The sequence below is a fragment of the Vicia villosa genome, linkage group LG3, assembly GCF_029867415.1.
Source record: "Vicia villosa cultivar HV-30 ecotype Madison, WI linkage group LG3, Vvil1.0, whole genome shotgun sequence".
Taxonomy (NCBI): domain Eukaryota; kingdom Viridiplantae; phylum Streptophyta; class Magnoliopsida; order Fabales; family Fabaceae; genus Vicia; species Vicia villosa.
In genome coordinates, this window is record NC_081182.1 from 11,036,413 (window position 1) to 11,058,755 (window position 22,343).

The following is a 22,343-nucleotide window of genomic DNA, read 5'->3' on the forward strand; positions in this document are numbered from 1 at the left end:
AAAAAAAAAAAATAGTAATAATAATAATAATAATAGTTTTAAAAATCTTGAATAATAAATTTTAAACACGTTCAATGGTCAACAATAGCTGGTAATTTAAAATATGTTTACCAACAATTTTTTTAAAATCCCAAGGGTGACTTATTTTTACTACCCATAGTCTATTTTTATTTTTATTTTGCTTATGCTTAGTTAATTTTAAAGATCTAAAATTAATTGTGATATATTTGATTACACCCAACTAAAATAGATTACATATTTGTTTGTAACTTAAAATATATTTAAAGAAAGCATAAGGACTGCAACATGATGATTTTTATCTCCGAAAAGAAAGTGGCTCAGCTGTTCTACAAGATTACAACTGTAATAAATAAATGTTGTTATAGTTGGAGTTTCTAATTCTACTTGTTGGTTTTGATTGGATGCTGTGGAACATCATATTAAGCTTTTGAACAAGTGTATATTTGACTTTAATATAGTACATATTTTCTCATAAGAAGTGAACAAGAAAAGTTTAAATAAATAAAATTAAATTGGGAAAATTAAATAAATGTATAACATATTTTCTTGTGTATATAGCTTTTATTTTATATAAATAGTTTGCTTCAATATACTAGTTTCTAGTCTACTAACAAAAATAATAATTACTGAAATATTTGAATTAGATAATTTTATTTATTAAGTAAATTTGTGAAATCATGTTTATATTAGTTTTGTTATGTATTATCGGTCTCAAATTCGTATAAAAGGAGAGACTTGTGGTAGGTAGTTAGCAACCAATATAAAACTTTGTCGAATCTCTATGACATTGATAAATTATGAAATAATGTGAATACTAAATCGTTTTCTGGAAGTAACATACTGTATGGTTCGAGTACAATGTCAAAAGAGCAAGGGACCTTGCATTATTTTTTATATGTAGTGAAAAATAAACAAGTGTTCTTACATTTTCTTGACAGAGTGTGGGTACAAAATTGAACACTTGGTTTTATCTAGTGTGTAGCTTTTGCTTACAGGTTATGACTCTGATAGTATGGTGTGTGACGTCATCAGTTTCTGGAATCAACACTCTGACCATGATATATTGCAAAGTGTGTTTTAGAGAGACAAGTAAAGTTCTGAAACGCTCTTTTACTATGCTTCTGATAAAATGCTCATCAAACAACTTCCGACTGTGACTCTGATAAGGGAGGTTCTAAAAAATTCTCAAGCTCTTATATTTGGCACAAGTTCTGAAGAATAAGTTTTGAAAACTCTGAAGACAAAGTTCAAGAGAACACGTTTTGAAGATTCTGAAGACAAGGTTATGAAGACTTTGATTCGACAATTGATCATTATAAACATGCTTAATCTATTTACATTCTAAAGCCTTTGAAGATTAGAAGATAAGATCAAAGGTTTTATGAGAGAAAAACAATATATGGTACAAATCGAACATCCCTTCCATCTTCATCCTTCAACGGATCTTTTGATGGATATAAAATGAAGACTTGGAAGATTTCAAAACAACGACGCTAAAAGAATGTTAACGAACTAGAACGTGAAAGAATTTTCGAATACGCTGAAACTCTGTGCATTTGAAAAGTTGTAAAGAAAGGAACTTTTGTTCATATACTTGCTCAAAACATTATTGTGTTATCATTTGTATTTCATTTGTGTAATCTGCTTATTTAGAAGCATCTTGTAAACTCACTATTTGTATTTCAACTTGTAAGTTGATTATTCCTTGAGAGACTAGGGTATAATCAGAATTTCCCAAGAAGACATTGACGTGTAGTCTTTGTGGTTTGTAATCAGTTTGGTTAGTGAATTAAGTCCTTGTTGATAAGGAAAAATCACCTTGGCGGGTGGACTAAAAGTAGCTTCGTTAATAGTGAAACAGTATAAAAATATTGTGTCATTATTTTTATTCCTTGCTTCTTGTTTCCTTTGTCTTGGTTGATCCAAAAGTTTTAATTCTTGAAACCAAATTCAAACCCCCTTTCTCGTGTTTCCTTTACCTTCAAAGAGGATCAAAACTATAATTACTATCATTGGATTTAAAAACAAAAGGTCAAATAAGCGTTGAAAAAGATCGGTAACAGTAAGGTAGTTGGGGAAAACAACATACCTATTAAAGTGTGGAAAACTCTTGGAGATAGAGGCATTAAGTGACTCACTAAACTATTCAACAAAATTGTAAGGTCAAAGCAAATGTTAGATGAATGGATAAGAAACACTTTAATTCTAATCTATAAGAACAATGAGGATGTACATTATTATGCAAATTATAAGAGGGTTAAACTTACGAGTCATACCACGAAGTTATGCGAATGAGTGATTTAATAGAGACTAAGGAAGGAGACTTAAATCACAGAGAATTAATTTGACTTTATGCCTGAGAGGTCGACCATAGAAATGATATATCTTCTATGATATATGATAGAGCACTATCAAATGGACCAATAAGACTTGCATTTAATTTTTATTGATTTGAAAAAAGCATATGATACAATGTCTAAAGAGATTTTTTTTGAAAGTCCTAGAGAAGAAAGAGGTTATAATTGCATATATTCAAACTATTTAAGATGTATGAAGAAGTATTGACTAGTGTGTGGACACAGTGTGGAGAGATTGAAGATTTATCCATTATAATTGTTTACATCAAGGTTCAACCCCAAACTCCTATTTTCACTTTAATTTTAGTGTATTCACGAAACATACTCAAGAGCTAGCACCAAATGGACTCTTATTTGCAAATGATACAGTCTTGTTTGGATAGTAAAAAAATATTCAAAAGAGAGGTTGAAGACTTGGAGACGAGCTTTAGAAACACATGACTTTCGCCTAAGAAGAAGTAAGATAAAGTTTATGAAATGTAATTTCAAAAAAAGGAGAAACATTTTTAATTTAGAGGTAAAATTTGGAGACTATATCATTCCGCAAGTCCCGCACTTTAAATATCTTGGATCCGTAATACAAAGTGATTGAGAAATAAAATGAGATGTAAACCATCGAATTCAAGCTGAGTGGCTAAAATAAAGGAGGAATTTAAGGATTTTATGTGACATAAATGTACAACTCAAAATGAAGAAAATTATTTTGTCATAATGCAGTAAGACTTGCGATGTTGTACGAGACAAAATATTGGACGGTTAAGAATCAACACGAGAATAAAGTAAATGTAACAGAGATGAGGATGTCATATTGGATGTGTGGTAAGAATGAACATGATAAAGTTAAAAATGATAATCCTAGAGAGTGTTGGTATCACTTATAGTAGAAAAAATGGTGAATAATAGATTTTCTGGTAAGGAGAAAAATCAAAGTTAGAAATAGAAAAAGACCTAAAAAGAAATATAAGAGAAGTTATAAAAAACAATATTGAAATTAACCATTTAGATAGAAAATGGCTATGAATAGAAATTATGAAGAAAATTGATCATCTTGTGAATGATTATACATTGATTTTTCAAAATTATGTTTATGGGTCAATACAAGGAGCTACTATATTAAATATTTTGTATACATGATGGAGTCAAACATTTTTTGAGCTGACCAAACCTTTTCTACATATGCCACCTTTCTTGACATAATCAAATAATCCAAATATTTAATACTATACAAGCTCTGGTATTATCAACCATTATTAGTTACGACTTGAATAATTAGTCTCACCCTCAATATGCTTAGTCAACAAATTAACATATATAAGGAGAGTCCTTCTTATCATCACATACAAAAATATCAAATTCCAAACAACCCTTAAATTCTTGTTCAATCTAACAATCATCAATTCTCTCTGATCATGGAGAAAAACCTTAAGCTGAGGAACAAAATCTTGAAGATATTACCAAAAACAGTTTCAGCTATCACTTTAACATTCCAAAACCATCCATTCAGCCCAAGCAAGGATCACAAATCCAAACCTCGTGGTGGTGTCAAGGGTTTTTCAGGTCCAATAATAACCAATAAGCCTAAAAATATTGCAAATGATAATGAAGAACCAAGTTCACCAAAAATATCATGCATGGGACAAATCAAACACAAGAAGAAACAACAGAACAAAAAAACCAAAGACATAGTAGAAGTGAAGAAACGTGTGACCACTTTTCAAAAGGTGTTTCATGTTGGGAAGACAAAATCTGATGGGAGAAGGAAATCAGATGCACGTGTGACTCTTGAGGAAAGAACAAGAACAACAACACATCATGTGAGTCAAATGAAACGGTTTGCAAGTGGACGTGGCGCTTTTGATAATTTTGATTGGAAGGCTCAAGTGGGAGCTGAGGAAATAGATGATTATTATTCAGATGAAGAGAGAATAGAGAGCGATGATGAAGATGAGAAGTTTATGATTCCATTTTCTGCACCTCTTTTGCTTGGTGGTGGTGGTGATCTTATTGGACTTGATTTGAAGCCAAGAAAGGAAATTAATCTATGGAAGAGAAGGACCATGGCTCCACCTAGACCTCTTCAATTGGATCCAGTAAATTAGACCGAAGTGATTCTTAGTTTGCTCATAAAATGAAGATTTGTTCTATTGATTTTGTTGTTATTTATATTAGAACATTTTGTACAGAACTACTACAACAGATTTAGGTGCAAACATTTGTTCAAAAGGAGGTAGAAATATATGTATTGTGTTGATAATTTTTTTCAGAAATCCTATTGTTACATAAGATTTTGACATCGTATCCATTCCACACCGTAGCCATAAACATGATTTATAGTGAAGCTCAAATTCTAATGCATACAAAACTAATAAAATAAAGAAAAAAAATGATTTGTACAAAGGTATAATACGGTGTAAGTGTCATATTAGGGTCTAATAATAACATTTCTGAAATTTTTTTAGTAAATATAAAAATGTTGGTTTAAATATAGTTTTGATCCCTAAATTTCTCAATTGTTTGATTTTAGTCCTCTAAATTTTGTATTTGTTTGGTTTTGGCCCCCAAAGTTCCAACTGTTTGATTTTGACCCCTCAAATTTGTTCTCTTTTGTATTTGATAGTCTTCTAATGACATTTGGACTAAATTTCTCTTTTTTATTGCTTTTTATCTTTTCTTTTCTTTTTTTTTTTTTTAATTTTCTTATCTACAATTTTATTTTTCTTCTCTTTTTAATAGTTAAACTTTGATATAATGATTAAAAAATCTTAAATATTTTATTCAACTTATGCGTAATGACAAATTATTTTGACAAAATAAAATAGACCATTATCTAATTAAAATAACAAACTCTTTGGCCAATAAATACCCTTATAATTAAGCATAAAGTCCCAAAATCTAGCAATCTTATTAGTCATATAGAATTCAAATTTTTAAAGGATATTGCATGTTTGTTCGTTTATTCTAAGTTGAATGAAATATTTAAAATATTTAAAATATTACATTTGAAGTTTAACTATTAAAAAAAAAAGAAAAATAGAATTGTAAAGAAGAAAAAAAAAAGAAAGAGAAATATATATATATATATATATATATATATATATATATATATATATATATATATATATATATATATATATATATATATATATATATATATATATATATATATATATATAGACTATTAAATGCAAAAGGAGACAAACTTGAGGGGCCAAAATTAAACAATTGAAACTTAAAGGGACAAAATCAAGCAATTAAAAAATTTAGGGAATCAAAATCAAACAATTGAAACATGGGGACCAAAATCAAATAATTGAGAAATTTGAGGGGCAAAACTGTATTTAAGAAAAAGATGTTTGAGTATGTGAGATTAAGGTTGTTGTAAGTTGTTGAATAAAGATAAACTTAGTAAGAAAATTGCACAAGTGACATACTTTTTTTGAGAATTTCTTTAAAGATTCCCACCTTCTTAAAAACCCGCGGTGAAATTTCTAAAATATTTCTATATTTCGGAGATGCATCTCCGAAATCATTTTTTTTTTGAAAAAAAATTGATTTCGGAAGTGCACTTTCGAAAACACCCAAAAAAAGGTGTTTTTGGAGATGTATTTCCGAAAACACCAAAAAAAAATGTGTTTTCGGATATGCATTTTCGAAATCAATTTTTTTTAGTGAGGCGTGCCTTCGTAGATGCATATCCAAAATATTCTAATTTTTTATCTTGGTTGATCTTAGAATGTTTCGGATATGCATTTCCGAAAAAATTCAATAATTATTAAAAAATTAAAATCAAGGTGAATCAATACAATTAATAGCATAATTAATTGTATTAATTAAAATATATTACCAAAAATATATGATTATAATCAAGATATTATAATAATAATAATAATAATAATAATAATAATAATAATAATAATAAGGCTTAATTGCAATTTTGGTCCCCCTGTTATCATTTGTTTTGAGTTTTGGTCCCCCTATTTTAAAATCCGGAATTTTAGTCCCTATATTTTAGTTTTTTTTGAGGATTTTGGTCCTCCTGTAAATCCGAAGACAATTTTAAATGAAATGACGCTCCTATTGATGATGTGTTAGTGCTAGTTCAGCAGTGAAATGTTAAAAAAACTAATTTTATTTAAGATTTATGTTGAGCATGTCATTAATGAGAGTTCCATTTCATTAAAAATTGCTTTCGAATTTGGAAGGGGACCAAAATCCTCAAAAACTAAAATAAAGAGACTAAAATTCAGGATTTTAAAAATAGGGGGACCAAAACTAAAATAAATGATAATAAAGGGACCAAAATTGCAATTAAGCCTAATAATAATAATAATATTAACCTAATAAATTTTAATTATTAATATAAAATTTATTTATTAATTTTAATTGAAATTAGAATAGAAATATCAACCGTATAATTATCATTATTATTATTTATAACTTATAAAAAATATCAATTTTATAACATATGAATTAATCAAAATCCCAATTTATTGTATGGATATTTTTAAATATGCATATCCGAAAAAATCTTTGACCATTTTTTGGGTGGTTTGGTGTTTCGGAGATGCATCTCCGAAATAATCAAAATCTCAATTTTTTTTCGGAGATATATCTCCTAATTCTGGAAAAATCTGAAAAAAAATAATTATTTTGGAAATACATTTCCAAAATAGGGGTTATTTTGGACTTTTGCTAGAGGTTCTCCCATAGAAGGGTATGTAAAGAAAATCTCCTTTTTTTTTATAATAAAAATCTGCCTATATTATGGAAGAATCAACCAGTTTTTTATTTGGTTCAATGTTGGCATAACGGACCATAAGGTGGGCTGGCCTGTTAATGTATTTGAGCCCAATAACTACCCTAACTTCTTGAGAAATCTATTTGATACCATTATATCTAGTCATTACATCCTTATAATTAGACATACTTCCTTGAATATGGGATCATTTCATTGACCGATTATGTAATTGATTATAATGATTTGTAATTAACAAGTAATTTATCATGGTTGGCATGATTATTGCATCTTGATAACCAAGACTTCATTGTACTTCATCTTGTCATAATTATAAGCAAATATTCTCTTTTTAGGTTCATTGAATAATGAATATATATGGTCTTTTATGTAGACCATATACATTCATTACTCAATGAACCTAAAAAATAATTTTTGCTTATAATTATGGCCGAAGAGAGAGTATATATGAATACATTGTCATCGGATATAATACACAATCAACTTAATAAGAGCAACATTGCCTGAAGGTTTCGATCCAAAATTTTAATCATGACATCTGTTGAAAAAACAAACAACAAAGGTGATCTTCCATCAACTTTTTCTGTGAAGCTTGACAAAGATAATTACCCCATGTGAAGATCTTTGGTATTGCCTATAAACAAAGGTTGCATATTTGATAGATAGATGTTAGGGACAAAGGTGATGAGATTCTAATTTTAGAAGTTAGAGAGGTGGTTGAGGAAGAGCCAGGACTAGGCTAACATGTGAAGTTTTCTACAAAGTTGGCCATACAATAACACAATCACTATTAGTAGGGTCAAAGGGTATCTTTTTGGTTCGACAATTCGAAAGAAACTATCCGAATTAAGTTCTAAATGAGCTTCGGACAATCCAACCCTAAATAAACTTTTTTTATTTAAGAAAATCAAAATAAAAACTCCATAATATTTATTATAAATAAAATTAACAATTATATTATTTTAAACATAATACATTTTTAAGTATTATATTATTTTAAACGTAATACATTTTTAATATATTTTTAAGTATTATATTATCTCTTGTAAATACTAGAATGTGTTTCTATATATAATATATGTCTAAATTATATAAATAGTACTTGAATATTTAACCTAGGAGAAAAACTAATATAATATGATAAAAGAATGTTAAATATATTAATGTATAATATTTAAAAGAGAAAAATTAAATATAATAAAGATAAAATTTAGTAAGGTGAGAAAATCAATGTGCTATTTTGGAGTAAGACAATATTAATATTAATATATATATTTTAAAATTTATAATTATACGGGTCTAATGAACTACCAACGGTCCATACAGGCTAGCAATTATGGGTAGAGAACTTTTCAATATAGACTATAATTTTAAGGTCCTAACTCTATGATTTTTTGAGAAAGATAGACCGAACTATATGGGTGTTCATTGGTTCGGATAAATCTGAACCAAACTAGAATCCAAACCAAACCATAGTGTTTGGGTTGAATATTTTTTCAGCTCGGGCAAGAATCGAACCAAATCAATGAAATCCAATGACAATTGATTCGGGTATCGAATTTTCAATTTTCTACCCGGAAACCTAACACAAACCAACCATAATTAATTATCATAAAAATTAATATCAAACATTCAACTTCAAGAAGAAAAAAAATGAAATGTCGTATGTGGAAAAGTTATGCTATTTTAATTTGTTATTAGAAAATTGTTAGTGTAATGTGATAACTGAGCATAGAACTATGAAACACATTCATTATCATACTAACTCAAATGACTAATTAGAGTCTAATATTTACAATTGAATACTATTTATACTATTTTTTTTATATTATTATGAAAAACTCATTTTCGTAAATAAGTTATTTTTTTAAATAGTTTTGTATTTTTTTATCTACCCGATTAGTCCAATCCGTTGTTTCTCGATCGGTTCGATTTGGATTTTATCGTAAAAATTTGCAAATTTAATCTAAACTAAATCATTTAATTTAATCGATTTAAATATCAGATTCTCTTAAAATTGAACCAAAATCGTCCGCAAACAAGGGGTGGCAAAACGGGCCGGGGCCCGCCGGGCCGCCCGCGCACCCGCCAAAAAATGGCGGGTTGGGTTGGGATTTTAGGATCGCCGCTCGCCAAATCTCGCCCCGTCAAAACCCGCCACCCGCCATACCCGCCCCGCCAAAGCCCGCCGCTCGCCAAAGCCCACTCCTCCTCCTCCAAAATTCACTCTTTTTTTTTAAGTTAATTCTAGTAATTGCAATTCTTGATGGTTTATTTTATACATTTTTTATAAATATATGTAATATTTTTTTGAGTAAATTTGTTAAAAAAAATTATTTTAAAAAATAAGTGAAAAGTTTAATTAAAAGGTAAAAAAAACTATTAATCTATTAAAAAAATATAAATAAAATAGGCGGGTAAGCCCGCCCCCCGCCAACCCGCCATCTTGGCGGGGCGGACATGACTTTTATGCCCATTTTACTTAGCGGGCATGCCCGCCCCGCTCGTTTTTTGGCGGGCATAAGGCGGGGCCGGCGGCGGGCGGAGCGGGCGGCCCGTTTTGCCACCCCTACCGCAAACACCACCATCAAATTATATGAGTTATCCTATTTTGACATAATATCAATTATAAACTTCAAAATCGGTTACAAGATAATTAATTATGCAAACAAGTATACGATGTATGTCGACGAGGTCATAACTCCTAAGAATGTGTGGACACTGACTGAATACTACAATAAATTCAATAGTATCATTCAATATTTGTTTGAGCATGTTTGTATTTACTCTTTAGTCTTGTCTGTCGCGTGTTTGTATTTATCTTGCAACAAGTTTTTGAAGGTTGTCAGGTGTTATAATTGCATTTCATACCTTAAATTCTTTTGCTTTTAATGTGTAATTTTTGTTATGATAATTTATCTCCAGTCCCATTTATAAAAAAATATTCTCCTTTTAGATATATTGAATAAATAATATATCTAGACAGTATGTTGTCCAGATGCATTATTTATTCAATGTATCTAGAAAGAGAATCTTTTCTTATAAATTGGACGAGAGGGAGTATTCATTTTTATTTATTTATCAAATTATTGATTTATATGGTAACACTCCAATTTTGAATAATAGAGGTGCATTTTTTTTATTTTAAAATTTTTAATAGACTTTAAAGAAAATTTTGCAATCGTGTAGTTTGTATTTTCAAGATTTTTTCTTCGAAGTCAATGATTAGAGGGATGTTCGCAGTGCGGCTTTGACGCTAAAAATCATCCGAACCGTAAGAGAAAATAACGTGCGGTTCAGTTTGGTTCGGTTGGCTTTCAAAAATTAAACCAAACCAAACCAAGCTGATGCGGTTTGAATTGATTCGGTTGGTTCAATTTTTTACAAAAAAAAATTTGTTGAGCCTTACCTACATATATAAAGAAAAATATAATTGTGTGTTTAATAGTTCATACATTACCATAAAAAAGTTTATAATTGTCAAAATAAATTTATAATTTGATACATAAAAATGCTTACAGTTTTATCTTAGTTCTAAATGATGATATACATGAAATTGCATTCGTAAATAAATATTGTACAAAGAATATGAAAAAAATACATTTTGTCAGATTAGTATTTATAGATGAATAATATTTTATTTTTGGATGATATATAAATAAAAATAAATATCATACAAAGAATATGATAAAATATACACATAATACTAGTTGATTTCTCTAAAAAATTATAGAAATAAATATTGGTTAGTAAGATTTTATAACATAATGCAGTTTGGTTTGGTTTGGTTCGATTTGCAAAATACAAACCTCAAACCGAATCGAATTGTGCGGTTCTATTAAAAAATGGCCCAAACACACCCGAATCAAATGCCATTTTTTACGGTTTTGGTTTGGTTTAATTTGGTTTTGCAATTTTTATTGGATTTGTTTGATTTTGAACACCATAATAATAACAGAGACAGACCTAGAAAATAAGAATAATATATAAAACGTAAATAAACAAAGTTTAATTCTAAAAAAAACTATTCATACAACTATAGACGTTTTAAACAAAGTTTTTTCCCGGTAGTTACTTGGACTAGAATAAAAAGATAAGGATAATATCAGAATAAAAATCTTAAGTTCATATTAAATCTAAGACAAAGACTTCTAGGTGTTAAGACTCATTGGTTCCACAAAGCTTCATTGCAGTTATCAACAAAAATTGATGACAGGTTGAAAATGAGGACCGCAAAAATATTTTAGATGCGGTGGTTGTGGTTTCGATGATTAGAGAGGAGTATGGGTGTGTTTGTTTCAAGGTTGTAAAAAAGATTCTAAGGAATATGGTCATGGGAATACAACATTCCCATGTTTGATTCAAGTTTTAAAAAATTATTCCAAGGCATTTTTTATTCCCAGGATTCTTATTTACACATGACATTTTTATTTTTATTCCAAGGCTTAAAGGGTGGGAATATAATATTCCCATGGGAATAAGTTCAACCAACTTTAACTTCCCACTATCACTCACATTTATTATTATTTTTTATTTTTCAATATTTTTAAATTAAACAAATTTTATCATTATTCCTAGGAAACGAAATTCTTACCAAACACATAAGTTGGAATAATATTCCAAAGGAATACTAATCCTGGGAATATCATTCCAAGAAATACTTTTTCTAACTTTGAAACAAACACACACTATATGATTAAAATTCTAACGTGAAAGCCATATGATAAAGATGAAATTATTGCAATTATAAATGAGAAAATATTTGGAAATGACTCATAGACGCACTTATATATATGGACGACGCTTAGAACCGCTCATGATAGTACAACATAGATTGCATAAGGATCATTAAATGCACATCAACGGCTGAGGTGATAAAGAGAAATGTACTCATATGCGGTACAAAAGAGTGAAATTTCTTATGTTCGTTAGCTATTAAGACGCCTTGTTGGATTAGGCCAAGGCTGATCCAACTTGTTTAGAGGACTAAAATAAATTTTAAAGTGAGACTTTTTAAATATATTTAAAAAAATTATTATTTTTTTAGTTGTAAACATTGAATCAAAAACCATAAAAAATATGAGGCCTACCTTTTAGCCACTCAATAATCAGAGTTAATGTAAAGGCAAAATACCCTGTTTGGTCCCTTAAGTATACCCTCTGGTTCACTTTGGTCTCTCAATTAATTTTCGTGCCAATTTGGTCCTTTAAGTTTCTAAATGTAATCACGTCAGTCCTGTCCGTCAAGTTGGCTCTAACGTCCGTTTGTTTAGTCTAGCTGGCAGGTGATGTGTCATAGTATATTAGGTTTTCCTTCTCCCCAATTCAATTTCACGTTTTCCTTCTCCCCATCTCTGCACTTCTTGTTCTCTTCTCCTTCTCCTTCGTGTTCATCACTTTTGCATCTTCTCCATTGTGTTAATCACCAACGATGAAGGAAAAACATTATTCTGAGTTCTTCAAAGAGACCAAATCAGAAAGCGACGAGTCTTGTGTTCTTAGTGGGGCTCGTGCTATGCCAATTTGTTACTGTGGTGATGCTGCTGTGATTCGTGGGCAAACACTGACAAGAATTTCGGAAAGAAATTTTGGGGATGTATCAATTACAAGGTAAGCCCTAATTTTTGGTTTGGTATGTTAAAGCAATGTGAAGAGGTTGTGTTGTTGATACAAATTTGTTATTTACAGGGGTCTGAGCAAAGAGGTTGTGGTTTTTTCAAGTGGTTCAATGAGGAAGTGGTGGAAGACAAATGTGAAGATTTGATGCATAAGTTTGAAATCTTATCCAAGGAATTTGAAAAACTGAAGAGCAGAAATGAGGATTTAGGGAATGCTGTGACTGAAATTCAAGGCAAATTGAAGAAGTTTCAAAAGTGGAAGTTTATATGTTTTGTAATGTTATGTTTCTGGTTTTATAGGATGTTTTAGTATTGGCAATTAGGATATTTCTGGTTTTTGAATGTGTACTTTGAATGTGTATTTTGAATGTGTAATTGTAACACAGTTGTGAAATGAAATGAGTTTTAGTATTGGCATATTTGGTGTATAATGCATTTGACAGACCAAAACCAACATGACATTAACACATTTGATGATATTTCCACACTATTCCAAAAAGCATTTGACATAAATATGTTGATAATACAAACTCCAGCATGATGTTTACCATTAACATGTTACATAGACTTCTTCAAAATGCCTACAAACAGAACCAAAACAACAAGCCTAATTGTTCAAAATGACTTCAAAATACATTAACCATAACCCTAAGTGTTCAAACAGAATTCAAATTACATTAATACTAATTGTAAGACTAAGTAATTTTCTTTGATGGGAGCCTCTTTGTTGGGGTAGTCCTTCTAGTTGTAGGTCCAATCACATTCTTTGTTGCAGATAATCTTGTTGTTGGTCCTGAGGCTACAAATGGCCTTCGTACACCAAGCTTTTGTAACTTCCCATCCACTTTTGAAGATTGGTTGTTACCTGCATTTACCCTTGAACATTGTCCTGTTAGATGCTAGGACTGAGTTGCAGGCACCTGGGTACTAGTTGGCTGACTTGTATTAGTAACTGTTGCTTGACTTGGCTGACTTGTATTAGTAACTGTTGCTTGACTTGGCTGAGATGCATCAATAATTGTTGCTTGACTTGGCTGAGCTGGTGGTGTCACCTTGCAAGTTAACTTGTTATAGCCAACCTTCTTGCATCTAGAACACTTAATAATAAAACCTGTCCTTCTCATCTTTTGTCACTCCCATCAATCTCTCATTGCTCAAGATTTCTTCGTCTCTTTGGTCTATCAGGCATTTTCCTATACTTAGGTGGCTGAACATCTAGATATGGAGTCCTGACCCACAAATTAGACCCATTCACCGGGTAGAGAACATGCTTGTATACTGCCTTGTAAGCAGAAACCCTATAGTAGTCAGGAATGTAATCATCAACCTTAAAATTCCTACTCTTCATGGATGCCATTGCATGGACACAAGGGAGACCTGTTAGCTCCCATCTTCTACATGAGCAACGCAAATCCTTCAGATTCACACTGAATGTCTCAGCTGGGTTTTCCAAATGCCTCACTTTAAATATATGCTCATCTGCCATTCTACAATAACAATAGCTGAGTTTAATAGACAATACTTAACAATACATAACAACACTAACAGACAATACTCAACCATACCTTACAAGCCACATGTTGGTAAAATTACTAGTTATTTCCAGTTTTTTTCTAATGTTGGGTAAAATCTCATTACCAGATACATCTTGGAACCTCATTCTGTTTTTTGCCCATCTCTCCATGAGGTAAGTTCTGATCTCTTCAAGCATTGTCACAAGTGGTTTTCCTCTAGAGTCAAGAATTACACTGTTAAATGACTCACACATGTTGTTGAGCACAACATCACATTTGTTGGTTGTCCTAAAATAGGATCTACTACAAAACCTTAGTGGATTCTTCATCATATGGAGATATGCTTCTGCATTGGCCAATCTCATTCTTTTCATCTCTCTTTCCCAAGCTTGAGCATATGTTGACTTTGCTGCCTTCCAGATAACTTCCTTCAACATCTTTCCAGGAAATCTTTTCCTAAAATTATTATACAAGTGTCTGACACAAAATCTTTGTTCCACATTGGGCAACAACTCATCCATTGCAGGTAATAGCCCCTGAAAATGAAAGTTTACATCACAAAAATAATAAGTTTGCATTACAGAAATAGTAAGTTTGCAACACATAGATATACAATGAGGAAGTTGTACATTATCTTTTGTTGGTCTGAAATGAAAGTGTAGGTTAGACACTCATTAGCACCTCCTAAGTCAGCAATCAACAACTCCAAAAACCAAGTCCAGCTATCCTTATTTTCACTTTCCACCACAGCATATGCTATAGGAAGCATTTGATCATTAGGATCCCTTCCTATATCTGCCAGAATTTGGCCCTCACAGAGTCCCTTCAGAAAGCAGCCATCCAATCCTATAACATATCTACTTAATTTGAAGCTTTCTTTACAAGCTGCATAACAAATGTATAGCCTTTTAAAATATGGTCTTTGGTCATCAACACCTTCAAGAACAGGGTCCACATTCATCTTAATTGTAGATCCTGGATTTGCTTTCAACAATTCATGACAATAGCCATATATCCTATTGTAATCCCCCAAAAATGACCCATCAACCTTATCCCTGGCAGTCACTCTTGCTCTTATTGCCTTGGTCTTGTTTATCCCCACATTCCACTTTCTCAAAGCCTTTTCTTTTATATCCTTAACCTTCAACCTAGGATTGTTTTTCAATGAGTTCTGAATTCTCTTGCTCAACCACTTTGTAGATAGCAACTTCACATTGTACTCCCTACTACAATTATGTTCATCAATTATCTTTCTTACTTGCCAAGAATCCTCATTTGGTAACTTGCTACAGTAGAGCTCCCATTGACAGCCATCCTTACATCTTAACCTTACTCTTTTCTTGTCATTCTTTATGAACTTCAGATCTCTACCATTCTGCACAGCATATGATATCACTGCATCCTTAATGTCACTCTTGGAAGTGAAATACATACCAAGCTCCCATTTGTGGTTGGACATATCTTTCTTTTCTTTGTAAAGTGGGTACTTCTTCCTATTAATTCCACTACTATCATCACTATCACAGCCACTTTGAAGATCATCACTGTCATTATCACTCCCTTTACACTCTCCTGTATCTTTCATGTGCTTCTTTTTCCCACTAGACTTTCCATCACTGTCATATGAAATGAGATCAGCAAGTTCATCTTCATCTATGTCATCATAATCATCAGATTCATCCTCAAATGATACCTCAAGGGCACTATCATACTGAAAGTTCTCATCCTCACTATCATCATCACTTTCATCATGAACCTCACCCATGTTGTTTGACTGGCCATCAATATTTCCTCCAGTTATATTACCAACTCCTTCTTCAACAGCAACATTTCCACCATTCAAACCAACTTCTCCTTCTTCTACAACATTATCACCATTCAACCCAACTTCCCCTTCTTCTACAACATTATCACCATTCAACCCAACTTCCCCTTCTTCCACACCAACATTGTCAGCATTCATCTGATCCAATTTATCAACTATTTCATCATGTAACTGATTAAGAAACTTTTCAACCTCATCTACAGGCTCAACAACAACATCATCCACTGGTCCATCATAAAAATCAGGTTGAGACAATGTGTGTTCAATGTAAATGTCAACACTTTGGTGCATCCTGTAGAGGTCTGCAATTTCTAAAGCACTTGTGTCATCAACTAGCAAATTCATACCTAATTGGGGATCCTTGTAATACATTTTCTCAAAGTCCCTATAACCTAAGTCTTTCAAAACACCTACTAACTCAAAATAACTCCACTTATCAGCATCTACTTTCAAATTATCAACCACGCCTCCCTCGTACACACTAAAATCAGAGTCAACAAAATGACCACCATGGTGAATTTTCAGTTCCAGGATTTCGTCCATGCTCACCTAACACAGTTCATTAACAATATTTCAACCCTAAATCTACAGAAAGCCCTAAATAAACAAAACCCTAAATCTAGTTAAACCCTAAATTATAACAATACCTAATAACGTGCAAAAAATACTTACCTGGTATAGTGCCTTCGTCTTCAATCGTATATGCTTCCTCTTCGTTGCAATCGCTTCTTCTCCTTCTTCGTATTCAGCTTCTCTTGTTCGCAGTCGCCGTCCACTTCTCCTTCTTCGTTTTGCTACTACTGAATGAGGGTTGATTGAGGATTATAATATCATTATGTGTACACGTAACCATTTTTATGCCATATGGAATCCTCTTTACCACGTCATCACACAATTTGCCATCTGGACGCTTTTTCTAACCTTTGGCTAATGTTTCAGTAACGGAAGGACAAACGTGATTACATTTAGAAACTTAAAGGACCAAATTGGCACGAAAATTAATTGAGGGACCAAAGTGAACCAGAGGGTATACTTAAGGGACCAAACAGGGTATTTTGCCTAATGTAAATTATATGTCCTTTTTATATATTTATAGCTAAATTGAACTTTTTTTGGAACTTTTTTTCCTAAAAATGTGAGGCCTATAAAGCCCTTGCTGAGGTTGCCTTACCCTAGAACTAACTGATATTAGGATGTTTTTATTGGATCTTTGGTCATTCTAAGTTATGGGTGTTCACGGTTCGGTTTGGATCAGTTTTGAGGTAAAAATTTATCTGATTCAAAGATAAATTTGTTTGCGCTTCAGTTCGGTTTTGAATGATTGATTAAAAAAGTTCAATTCGATCTGATCCAATTTCATGCGGTTTATTTTGGATCGTTTTTTGGATATCCAAATTATAAATTATATTTTTTTTATTAAGATTATAAAAGTGCTAATAATTAATAAATTTGATATAATATATAACATACAATATATTAAAAGTTAAAATTATAAAATGAGAATAATCAATTATGGTTGAAATAAATAAAATAATAAAAATAAATAGATTTAACTAAATAAAAAATAGTATTAAAAAAAATAAATATCATTGAATAATAAATTAACACAACATACCATATTAATTAAAAATAATTAAGTATAAAAATATATATTTGCGTTTTGGTTCGGCTTGGATCAATTTTGAAATATAAATCCGAAATCCGATCCAAACCATGTGATTTTTACAAAATGACATCCAAACACATTCGATAATATTTGATTTTTTGTGGTTTTCGTTTTTTTTATCAGTATGTGGTTTTTATTTGGATTGGTTTGGATTTGAACACCCCTAATTCTAGCTGCCCCTAAGTTCTTGCTATCAAATATGAAGTGAGGCATGTTGTTGATGTTGAAAGTCCTAAAAAAGATCCAGACATAGGCTCTGTTGAAAGAGAACTCCATTGAGAGGTCTTTAAAGCTTTTATCGATCGAGAATATAATTTGGAAAAAAGCTCCAGTATAATACTCAATGGGGGTAGTAAGTCTCGAGAATACAGACATTTAATGTGGTTCATGTGTATGGAGTGTTTTCTCGGGGAAGGTCTCCATGCGTCCTTACACGCCTAAGGTAAGGTGGTGACATACTCGTGCCTACTCGGGTGCAATTGGCAGGTTATTATTGAGTTTGCATTAGAGGAAATTATGATGGTTTCTCCCATAATTGTGAATCTCTCAAATGAGAGTAGAGCTCAACATGTTTCTAGGAGCTTAAGGAATATATTCAAGCACAAACCTACTAAGGATGAGACTGGATAAAGGTTATAAGAACGATCAGATATAATACTTATAGTAGGCATTTTTATTTGTTGACTGTGAAATAAATATCGGAAGAAATGCGTCGTCGACTCTTGAATTTGTCGAGGATGTTGCTCAATATTCTTGGTAGACAAAAAAAATATTGGGGACTCTATCGTGGTACAACAATGAAGGTATGATGGACCATGCTTACCGGAGCGTGAGTTCGTCCTTAGATTGGCAAGTGATTCACCCTTGTAATCTCAAACAATTGTGCAGTCAACATAATATGCATAGATTGTCTATTTACAAATGAATGTTCACCCGAATAAGGTTCGTCTTCCCTTTCATTGCTTTTAAAGTAGGAGTAAGAGTCCTAAATCATTTAGGGATTGCTCCCTCACAGTTGTACCCTGTGAGTTGAGTCTATGTGAAAGTATTTCAATACTAGTGTGAATATAAGAATATAGTTCCTATACTGATTGTATTCTTTTACTTATTTTATGTTCTACAAAAGTCTGCTAACTAATAAAACTCAAAGGTAAATCTCTTTAAAGCAAGACCAAAAATATTTGATGTATATATAGACAACTTCAAAGGTTTTAAATAAATGTACCATTTTGTTCCCCGTCTAACTAGGCTGCTCACGCTCACGAGAGTCTATGCGAAATTTCAATAAAAACTTATCGTGATGACCATTCTCAAGGGCACTCTCATTCTCTTCCTCGTATGCATAGACAAATTTTTAAATATTATTACATATTCTTCGAGTTTGGCAATTGGCATATAGTGTTTTGAGGTTTATTGCAGAGGATGCTCTTAGTGAATTTTAGTTATATAATGACAAATTTTGTCTTCTTAATCTAAGAGGCTATTATGTGAAGAAGGATGGGAAAATATCAAATAACGTTTCTATTTCGGTGTAAGAAATAGGTTCATGTTCTCTCTCAATTGCTTTAAAGTCTCAAAAAATATTATTTTAATATAGAGTTGGTTCTCCCATAACTCAATATGTCGGAGGCACTTAGCAATGGATGGGACAAAACTACTAACGGTGGTTTCGTAAATCAGAGCATTTTATACGAATTTAAAGCAATCTCTAAATTTTGATTTTGAGACGGTATTAAGATAATGATTGTTGAATCATATTCGCACAAAACAGTTGAGTTAATATTGAAAAAGTGTTCAGTATAGGGCAATTGTAACTTGTTTGTTTGTGTATCTTAATAGTATACAAATAGTATACAAAGTAGTTGATCCTTTTGATAAAGATAAATTTGTATGATGGTGTTTGAAGTTTCTTCATAACTATTGACATAAGTGTTGTGTTAGCTGCTTTTATACAATCCAACTCATCTGAATCTTTAAAAATGACCACGAATGCGTCCCGGTCACATAAAGACTTTTGTAATTTCCGTCAATCATGTGTCGTAACACTAATTACAATCATGTAAATTAACCACAATTTATTTTTTAATATTGAAAACAGTGATAATGATATCAGCATCTACCGAAACAATTTTATCACAACAGTTTTTGCAGACGCAGACAGTTTTTTAAAATTCCACCGTTAAATAATCGTAGCAGAACTATCTCAACTAAAATACAGCTCATAATACACCACATGGAACATGTACACCACTGATTTAGTAATTTTTACCGTAGTAACTGATTTTAATCCATAATGAATTGTCAAACTAAAAAGTACTAGTATGTTTGAAACTAAAATGAATTGTCATCCATGAGATAAGATGTGTGTTTGTCACGGAAACAAGATGAGTGTGAAACAAAAAAAATTGTCAGATCCAACACTAGCGCTATACAAATGTCTTGGCATGTGTGGCCAAACGGTCCCCGGAGGAAACACCCACTCACAACATGCCAACAATAAAACCAAAAATAAGCACCTCCAGATCCATCCAGATTCTGAAAGAATCACGTTTCAGCACCACAAAAGCCAGCTAATATAACCATCTTAACATGTGCTGTTTTCTCATATCTCCACCTCATCATCTCCTTTTCACCCCAAAGTCTCATTTACCAACACCACAAACTAGTAGAACAAAGATCCTTTTTGGGTATCAATAAAAAGAAGCTTTTTCACCTTTTGTTCTCCAACTTTTAACATACGCAAATCAAAATAGTAAATATTCATTGCTTTTTCTATGATAACGTAACTAAATAAATATCAATCAAATCACAGTAACAATCAAAATTCAACTTTAAACTAATCAAATTCCGAAATACACTACCAGTACTGAAGCTAAAATAGAATCCAAAAGGCATAAGAAAATCAAAACAAAACTACATTGCAAAAATGAAAAGAAAAAAAAAAAAACAAATTACATCCGGTTCAAAGAAACAGTAACAGTAAGTTAAACTTAATATAAAATAAAAATTATTAAAAAAAAACATTCATTTAAATTTCAGATACCTTTACCACCATCACCACAAATTCATTTCTCTGATTCTTTAGGTTTTCTGCAGAGAATCATATGCATAGGAGAGAAAATTCCAGTATCACCCCCTCTGGTCAAAAAGTCAGCAGTCTTGAACAGCATCTCATGAACATCAACGGTCCCTTTAGGCGCTATTCCCAATGCAGACAGAACAGTTACCACAACATGGTTACGCCAATAAGCAAGCCGACCCATTTTCAACCGGCTCCACCACGGCTCAGCCGGTGGCTGAGCCAGATCCCGTTCCTTCACAACCTCAAACCCTACTTTCTTAGCCGTTTCAGCTATATCAGCGTAGCTTCTAAGCCCAGGCAAAGCGTCACCTCTTTCAATTCCTTGAATAATCTCAACATGTTCAGAATTTTCCGCTACGAATTTCTCTGTTGTGACCCATTCATATGAAACGTAAAGAGCACCGGGTTTCAAAACCCTAAAAATCTCAGCGTAAACTTCTTCAAGCTTCGGCGCGTGGCACGTCGCTTCGATTGAGTACGCGCCGTCGAAACTGTTATCGGGAAACGGCATCTCGAGGAAATTACCACAAACGACGTCGCATAGAGAATCGAGACCCGCTTTTTTGTTGTGTAGCTTCGCTCTTTTCACTTGATACTCGTTGATCGTGATTCCGACTACGTTAGCGCGTGAGTGAGACGCGATGGCTCTCATGGGACCACCAACACCGCATCCAACGTCGAGGATTTTGTTTCCGGGTTTCACCTCGATGAGATCCACAGCCATTTCTTCATGGAGGCGCGTGGCGTCACGGTGGGATTTACCAGGGATGGAAGGTGAGAAATGGAAGGATTGTCCCCAGCCCCATTCGTAAATATCTGTAACTAAATTGTAAAAGGTATCAACGAAATCTGGGACTTTCTCTGCGGTTTCGATCTCTTTGGGACGGCGGAAGAAGGACCAGTATTGTTTGTAGCTGTCTTGGACTTTCTCGGCGGAGATTGAACCACCGGATAGATCGGTGGCGCGTTTGCCTTTTCGTTCGGCGGGGCCGAGGACACAGACGAACCAATAAAGGCCGCCGGCGAGAAGGGCTCCGGTGCAGAAGAGAGAGAGGGAGTCCATTTGGAAAAACAGAGTATGTTTGTTTTTTTGTGTTTTGTTCTCTCACCCTATGTTATGTTGTGTTTCACTTGTACAACTAGGTTCTGTTCTTAAGTGAAGTGAGAAACCGTTGGTATCTTTTTTTTTTTATTATTTTAGTGTATACAGTGAATAGCATCTTTTCCGTCCACGTGCTTCGCGCGTGATTCCTGCTTCGTTGTTAGTATCATTTTGTTTTATTTATTTATTATTGTAAAGATCGGGACAACTCAAACAAATACAGCACATCTTTTGTGTTTTTATCATTACTTTTATGGAAATAATAATCTGTAAAATTATTTCATTTGACCAAAATAAAAATTAACTAAACGGCCTTCTAGATAAATAATTTTTTTCATTTTTTTAAAAGTTTTGTTCAATTTTTAAAAAAGAAAATGACTAACTTATATAATATATCTTTAA

General features: G+C 32.2%; 3 protein-coding genes across 3 annotated transcripts; 1 reads left to right on the forward strand and 2 right to left on the reverse strand.

Moving 5' to 3' along the window:
• Positions 1 to 3,708: 3,708 nt before the first annotated feature.
• LOC131654905 (uncharacterized protein At1g76070-like) lies at positions 3,709 to 4,649 on the forward strand. The gene has a single exon (XM_058924830.1). It carries the CDS (start codon positions 3,788 to 3,790, stop codon positions 4,475 to 4,477), a length of 690 nt encoding a protein of 229 aa, XP_058780813.1. The 5' UTR covers positions 3,709 to 3,787; the 3' UTR covers positions 4,478 to 4,649.
• A 9,250-nt stretch (positions 4,650 to 13,899) lies between these two features.
• LOC131657533 (uncharacterized) lies at positions 13,900 to 16,944 on the reverse strand. Its single transcript, XM_058926918.1, has 5 exons — positions 16,935 to 16,944; positions 16,764 to 16,891; positions 14,880 to 16,640; positions 14,318 to 14,802; positions 13,900 to 14,239 (listed from the first exon to the last, which is right to left on the reverse strand). Exons 1-5 carry the CDS (start codon positions 16,942 to 16,944, stop codon positions 13,900 to 13,902), a joined length of 2,724 nt encoding a protein of 907 aa, XP_058782901.1.
• Positions 16,945 to 20,569: 3,625 nt separating this feature from the next.
• On the reverse strand, positions 20,570 to 21,999 carry LOC131660290 (24-methylenesterol C-methyltransferase 2). Its single transcript, XM_058929503.1, has one exon. The coding sequence runs from the start codon at positions 21,900 to 21,902 to the stop codon at positions 20,823 to 20,825; it is 1,080 nt and encodes a 359-aa protein (XP_058785486.1). The 5' UTR covers positions 21,903 to 21,999; the 3' UTR covers positions 20,570 to 20,822.
• Between the last annotated feature and the right edge of the window lie 344 nt (positions 22,000 to 22,343).